Raw genomic sequence first — 7,280 nt, 5'->3', positions numbered from 1 at the left:
GTCGTAGTCGAGGTGTTTGGACCTCGATACCTGAGAGAACCGACTGTGACAGACACCGAGAGGATCTGGGCAATCTCGGAAGCAAGAGGGTGCCCAGGTTTGTTCGGATCTCTTGGCTGCATGCATTGGAAAAATGGAAGAACTGCCCAAAAGTTTTAAAGGACAATATCAGGATCATGTTAAGAAGCCTACCATCATTCTTGAAGCAGTTGCATCACATGTTCTTTGAATTTGGCACGCTTTTTTTGGCATGCCAGGGTCTCACAATGACATCAATGTGCTGCAACTATCATCATTATTTGCTAGGTTGACAGAAATAAAAGTTCCTCCTTGCCACTATATTGTCAATGGGCATGAATACAACATGGATTACTATCTGGTTGATTCTATCTATCATCCGTTGGCTACCTTTGTCAACACCATCTCTAATCTAATTGGCCAGAAAAAGTCTCACTTTGCCTAAAAATAAAAGGCAACTAGAAAGGATGTTGAGAGGGCATTTGGAGTTCTGTAGGTACGTTTGCAGTTATCTGTGGACCTACTAAATAATGGGATCCAGAGACCTTGTGGAACGTGATGACCTATTGTGTGATCATGCAGACCCATTGTGTGATCATGCACAATATGATCGTGGAAGATGGGGGTGGGGATGCTATCCCAGATCTTGAATTTGAGAACATGGGTGATTATATCAAAATTTCAGACCAGAATCTAGTCGCATTTGAAGAGTTTCTTCAAATGAATCAACAAATTCGGCATCAAGCAACTCATGAGCAATTGAATGGAGATTTGTTTAAGCATCTGTGGGCAGTTAAAGAGAACAACGATATTGAAGTGTAACATTTGAACATTTAAACCATTTTGAGACTGCATGGTTATTAAAGTGTGTGGACTTTAAAAAAAATTGAGGCCGGATGTATACGGATAATCTCGGTGACAAACTTTCAATTCCGTGTTCACAGACTAGTCCCCTGATCCGACGCGGGTCCGTTTTGCCGTGCTCTAAAGGTTCGACAGATACCGCACGGGTTCTAGCTAGGCCCGCGCGTACTACATGTATGTACAAGCACAATGTCGATCGATGGTGATGAAAGGCGTATTATGTAGCGTGGCGCGACGGGGGTGTATGGCGGGGTGCGTCGACCCAATTATGCAAGAGGCACAAGGCAATTTGTGCTAGCCCAAGCCTAGCGTGTAAAGGAGTAGCACACAGCACATACACATACACATAAGCATATCGGAATATATATGATAGAATGGGATGATGTTGACGAGCAGTTGAACCATGTTCACACGGAGACATTTTATCCTTTCTATTTTCTCCCAGCTCTTGCAGATAAGAGGGGAGCTTCAATTTCCATTTTCTCCTTGCTTGGAGTTGGAGATAAGAAGAGCTTGATTTCCCGAAAAGAAAAGAGAAATGTGGTCTGGCTTCAGTCGCAAGTTGGTGATGGAGTTTGGTTTGTTTGTTTCCATGTTGGTTTGGCGTGCAGTTGGGTGGCGGTATGCATGCCCACGAATGGAATCAAGGCGTCGCAATTGGAGGTTGATCCGATGGGATCCCCTTTTGCATAATACAGTACGCCGCTGTGTACACTCCAAGTGCGCATCTCTTTCCCTTCTTTCTTTCATGTGATTGTGACTAATTATGGGACAAAAAGGGGCCGTGAATTTTGCAACTCCCCTCCACGCAGATGGCTGCGTATACATACTACGTGTGCGCGTGGAAAACGTAAAACGTGACGGAAAACAAAGCAAAGCCGGGACCGCAGATCAAAATAACTAATTGAATGAATGATGACACGCACACGCAGAAAATTAGAGACGCAAGCGGGGCGTGTTTATAGGCAATATCACATCACAAGAGGCTAAGGTCATGTACAATGGTGACATATGGATACATATGCCCCATGACAAAAAGTAATCTAAAGCACCTACATTCATTTTTCTCTCCAATGCAAGCTATCATTAGTATGCCTCATTAAGAAATAAAAAATAAAGACTCTACTACACATGCATCTCTACTTTTCACTCCAACCTTTTCAGCTTTTGTCACCGAAGCATGCTTTTTCTCTTCAAGCACCCGCCTCCCGAAGAGGATCCTGCTTCCCTATCCAAACCTACTTTACGTCATATCCGATCCTACATGACATGCGAGGCATCACCTTGAGGCTATGCATTGTACATGCCCTAATTGGTTCGCTGCCAAAGTTTGGCATCAACATTTGGCAAAACCAAAAATTGTCAAAAAAATTGGCAACATTTTAAAAGGTGGACAAGAACCAATTTTTAACAAACCAATTAAGAGCCAAAATTTTCCCAACAATTGGTATGCCAATTATTGGCACCAAACCAATTAGGCTTTAAATGTCATGAATCTTACAGGGCGAAGCGAGATATCTCTAGTATAAATGTAGTGCTAATTTTACAGTTAATGATTGATCAGGTTTGCAAGAGGAAAACGTGATGGAAACACAAATCCAGCCAGGATCGCCCCTAAAAGAAATCAAGCCAGGATTGAAGATCAGAGTAATTAATTGAAGGACGCGGCGCACATGAAATACGCACAATAATATATTATTTGTTGACCAGGAAATCAGTCCTAGTCGATGACTCCCGTCCCCTATAAGAGACCTCCTCCCCCTCCCTCCTGCTAGCTGTGACTCTATTGCAGTTCATTCATAGTCCCTTCCCGGCCATTTCTCGGCCCTCTGCTAGTACTGCTCCTGCTATATATATCACCCAAACCAAACCAAACCAAACCAAACCCATCGATCGATCGCCTGCCTTCCTTCCAGCATATACAACGATAGACGGTCGAACAAGATGGCCACGCCGCCGGCGGAGAAGGTGATCGTGGTGGACGCCAACCCCTCCAAGAATGGGCACGGGGACAAGCTTGATGACCTGCCTGTCGCCGATGAAACCTCACACCAGATTGGCGTTGGTACGCTCCCTCTCTCCTTCCGAATTCCTTTTCATATACAGAAAACAGGAAGCTCTTGTTCTTGTTCTTGGTTCTTGTTCATCTTCTTGTTTTTGTCCTCTTTGATCGATCATTCTTAGGTTGCAACCGCACAAACCTTAACTATACCCCGGCCTTGTTTGTTCTTGAAGCCATTTCAGACTTTAATTCGAGGGATGCTAGTGTCCATCCATCCATCCATCCATGCATGCATCCTTTGACCATCTCTCCCAGGCTTGCGTCCACCGCATCGTCCGTTGTAGATAATATGTATACATATATATAATGCCAGCATCAGCTGTGTCCTTGTCGTGTACTGTACCACACTAGTGCAGTGCGGTGCCATAGTCAAATTAACACACATGGGTTCAGTTGATGCCTTTTTTTCTTTTACTCTATAGTAACTTTGCTTGCACGTGCGAATCTGTTGGCTGTTGGGTACTCGTACATGCATATGCATGGGAGATGCAGGATGTGTACTTTCACAAGGGATCTGAATATTTTCGGCCTTTTGGAATCCCTGAACCTGAAGTAATATGTGTGTGATGGAATTTTGTCAGATCCATGGTACCAGGTGGCATTCGTGCTGACCACCGGGGTGAACAGCGCCTACGTGCTGGGCTACTCGGGCTCGCTGATGGTCCCGCTGGGCTGGGTGGGCGGCACCGTGGGCCTCCTCCTGGCGGCCGCCGTGTCCATGTACGCCAACGCGCTGCTCGGCCGCCTCCACCTGCTCGGCGGCAAGCGTCACATCAGGTACAGGGACCTCGCCGGCCACATCTACGGGCCCAAGATGTACAAGATCACCTGGGCGATGCAGTACATCAACCTCTTCATGATCAACACAGGCTTCATCATAATAGCAGGGCAAGCACTCAAGGTAGTACCATCAACCTCTTCATGATTGTGGATTTGGTGTTTCTCTGACTGACTGACTGACTGACTGACTGACACGGTGGAGAAATAAATAAATGCAGGCGCTGTATTTGCTGGTGAGTGCGGACGGGGCTATGAAGCTGCCTTACTGCATCGCGGTGTCCGGGTTCGTGTGCGCGCTCTTCGCGTTCGGGATCCCGTACCTGTCGGCCCTGAGGATCTGGCTGGGCTTCTCCACCATCTTCAGCCTCACCTACATCTTTGCAGCCTGCGTGCTGTCGCTCAAGGACGGCTTCCGCAATCCGCCTCGGGACTACAGCATCCAAGGAGACCCGTCCAGCAGGGTGTTCACCACCATCGGCGCGGCGGCGAGCCTGGTGTTCGCCTACAACACCGGCATGCTGCCGGAGATCCAGGCCACCGTCCAGGCGCCCGTGGTGAAGAACATGGAGAAGGCGCTGTGGTTCCAGTTCACCGCCGGCTCCCTGCCCCTTTACGCCATCATAGTCATCGGCTACTGGGCCTACGGCAACCAGACCACCACCTACCTGCTCAACAACGTCACTGGGCCCCTGTGGATCAAGGCAGTTGCCAACCTCGCTGCCTTCCTCCAGACAGTCATAGCACTACACGTAAGTCTTCTCTTCTTTTTTTCACTTGAGGATGAGATGCAATTTCAATCATCAATCCGTTACTTTCTTGGACATGCATGCAGATCTTTGCGTCGCCCATGTACGAGTACCTGGACACCCGGTTCGGGAGCAAGGTGGGAGGCCCGTTCGCGATGCACAACGTGATATTCAGGGTCGGGGTGAGGGGAGGCTACCTGGCCGTCAACACGCTCATGGCGGCGGCGCTGCCCTTCCTGGGGGACTTCATGAGCCTCACGGGGGCGCTCAGCACATTCCCGCTCACCTTCGTGCTCGCCAACCACATGTACCTCGTCGCCAACAGGCAGCGACTCTCCTCGCTGCAGAAGTCATGGCACTGGCTCAACATCGTCTTCTTCACCGTTCTCTCCATCACCGCCGCCATCGCCGCGCTCAGGCTCATCGCCCGCGACTCGAAGACATACCATATCTTCGCCGATGTCTGACTCTCTTTCTCACTCACCAAGCTGCTTCTCTGAGGAGTGAGGATAGTTTCCCTTCATCGACGCAACTAGCCGCATGATGTAGCATGCCTTACCTTCATTTAGCGCTTCCATTAACTATTGCGCGCGTGTGTGTGTGTGTTCGCGACAACAATAGCTAGCCAACTACTACTAGTACACAACTGTGTTGTCGCATAGTACTGAGCTGTTACTGAAAATGGCCTAGCGTAGTTTTGGCTTGACGTACGCCTTTGAACAACCAAAGTCGTGAGCAAAAACAGATTAGGAATTTGGAATAAGTTCTGTGTGCGTGCTTGAGAAATCACAATGGAAACCAAATATTCGGTGACGCCAGCCACACATTTAAGGTCCACATTTGCTTTACAGAAAGCAGGGGAGGGCCTGTGGTCTCATCATGTTATTATTGTCTACAAGAATGGGCTTTTGCACTGAGTCAACGGTCCAGCCCATATGTATGATCAGCATTAGCCCATGGATGTTTTAGAATCAATAGCTTTAAAAAAAATGAGTTGGGAGCTTTATCTTTTTGAGTTGCACTAAAGCAGGGTTTAGAACCCACATGTTCTTGAGCTTTTTAAGTAGATGTAGAGTCTTTTAGAGCGTCTACAGTCCTACTTGGCAAATCCGACTCATAAACGTCTGCAGATATGCTCGGGTGCAACACCGGACAATGTCACACGGCTCCTTAAATGTGTTGCCGGACTGCCACACTCCTCATATCAAAACCCTCAAATCATGCACATCCATCATACACATGAATATCACACATAAATAACATTTGTTCGTAGTGAAAACACACACATAATTTTTTAAATGCACAATTCAAACATTAAACTCATTTGTTTTCATTGTGGGTCCACATATGCTCCACAACATCGTTGAGTAATTTCATGTGCACCTATTGATCTCGAAGATTCAGATGCATTTTCAGAAAATTCAGAATATGATCTGCACCTATTTATAAGTTCAGGATGTGGACTTGTTCTACAGACTTTTCAAAATCACAGGTTCAGGTTGCCCCTTCACACTCGTCCTCGACAATTATATTGTGCAAAAAAGTGACAACATGTCATCGGTTGTCACAAAGTCTCAGGACCCCACATTGTTGCATCTTCACAAACAATACCCCAACGAGTTGTTACTGAATGACCTAACTTAGTTTCGGCTTGACGTACGCCTTTGAACAAGCAAAGTCGTGAGCAAAAACAGATTACAATTTTTGAATAAGTTCTATGTGCTTGAGAAATCACCATCGAAACAAATATTCGGTGACGCAAGCTACACATTTAAGTTCAACATTTGCTTTACGGAAAGCCGGGGAGGGCATGTAGTCTGAGCAACGCTATGTCTCGCTTATAGTGAGACCTAAATGGGTCAGCCCAGGTGTGCGGGATGCCAGGACCACGTTCTTTTTGTTCTTTTCCACATTTTTTGTTTTCATTTTTTCCTTTATTTTATTACTTTCGTTTATACTTCCAAATATTCTAAATAAATGTATTACCAAAATTACTTTACATAAAATATTTGAAAATAAATGTTACCAAACATTTGAAAAAAATTAAATATGTATAAATAAAATGTTTCTCATGTATACAAAGAATGTATAAAAATATACAATGTGTGTGAAAAAATTGATCATGTATTGAAAAATGTTAATCAAGCATCTGAAAAAATGTTGAACAAGTTTTTAAAAAAGATAATAAAGCATTAAAAAATGTCAAACTTGTATTTGATTTTTTTAAGAATTTGAAAATGTTAAATGTGTAGAAAAAATATTGATTATGTATTAAAAAATGTTAATCTTGTATTTGATTTTTTTAAATATGTATAATTTTTTTATTCAGAAAATGTTAGTAAAGCATTCAAAATATGCCAAATGTCTATAATGAAAATGTTACTCATGTATATAAAAAATGTATACAAAAACATACGTTCAAAAAAAGTTGTTCATGTATTTATAAAATGTTAATCAAGCATTTAAAAAGATATTTTAACAAGTATTGGAAAAAAATAATTAAGCATTCGAATTTTTTTAATGTGTATAAAAAAATATTGACCATGTATTAAAAATAATGTTAATCTTGTATTTAGAAAATTTAAGTCCAGCATTACAAATGTTTAAAAATACTGACCATGCAAGAAAAAAATAATAATCTTGTATTTGAATAATGTTAATCAAGCATTTGAAAAGGTAAAAAATGTGTATAAATAAATGTTGGACATGTATTAAAAATGTTAAATGTGTATTAGAAAAATGTTTCTGGCTTATACGGAAAATGTAGAATGAAAATAAAAAGAAAAGAAAAAAGAAACAATAAAACTGAA

General features: G+C 43.5%; 1 protein-coding gene across 1 annotated transcript; it reads left to right on the top strand.

Annotated features, from left to right (window-relative positions):
- The first annotated feature begins 2,655 nt into the window (after nt 1-2,655).
- On the top strand, nt 2,656-5,392 carry LOC119295698 (probable proline transporter 2). The gene is made up of 4 exons (XM_037574145.1): nt 2,656-2,947; nt 3,526-3,845; nt 3,943-4,473; nt 4,557-5,392. Exons 1-4 carry the CDS (start codon nt 2,827-2,829, stop codon nt 4,935-4,937), a joined length of 1,353 nt encoding a protein of 450 aa, XP_037430042.1. The 5' UTR covers nt 2,656-2,826; the 3' UTR covers nt 4,938-5,392.
- The last annotated feature ends 1,888 nt before the right edge of the window (nt 5,393-7,280 follow it).

This window comes from Triticum dicoccoides, chromosome 4B, assembly GCF_002162155.2.
Source record: "Triticum dicoccoides isolate Atlit2015 ecotype Zavitan chromosome 4B, WEW_v2.0, whole genome shotgun sequence".
Lineage (NCBI taxonomy): Eukaryota > Viridiplantae > Streptophyta > Magnoliopsida > Poales > Poaceae > Triticum > Triticum dicoccoides.
Note: the sequence above shows the minus strand (reverse complement) of the source record. Positions and strands in the feature narration are given on the sequence as shown.

Excerpts from the sequence above, each read along its gene's own strand:
- LOC119295698 (XM_037574145.1), top strand. The coding sequence starts at position 2,827 with ATGGCCACGCCGCCGGCGGAGAAGGTGATCGTGGTGGACGCCAACCCC. Across the intron at positions 2,948-3,525 it reads CTCACACCAGATTGGCGTTG|ATCCATGGTACCAGGTGGCA; the intron begins GTACGCTCCCTC and ends GAATTTTGTCAG. Across the intron at positions 3,846-3,942 it reads TAGCAGGGCAAGCACTCAAG|GCGCTGTATTTGCTGGTGAG; the intron begins GTAGTACCATCA and ends AAATAAATGCAG.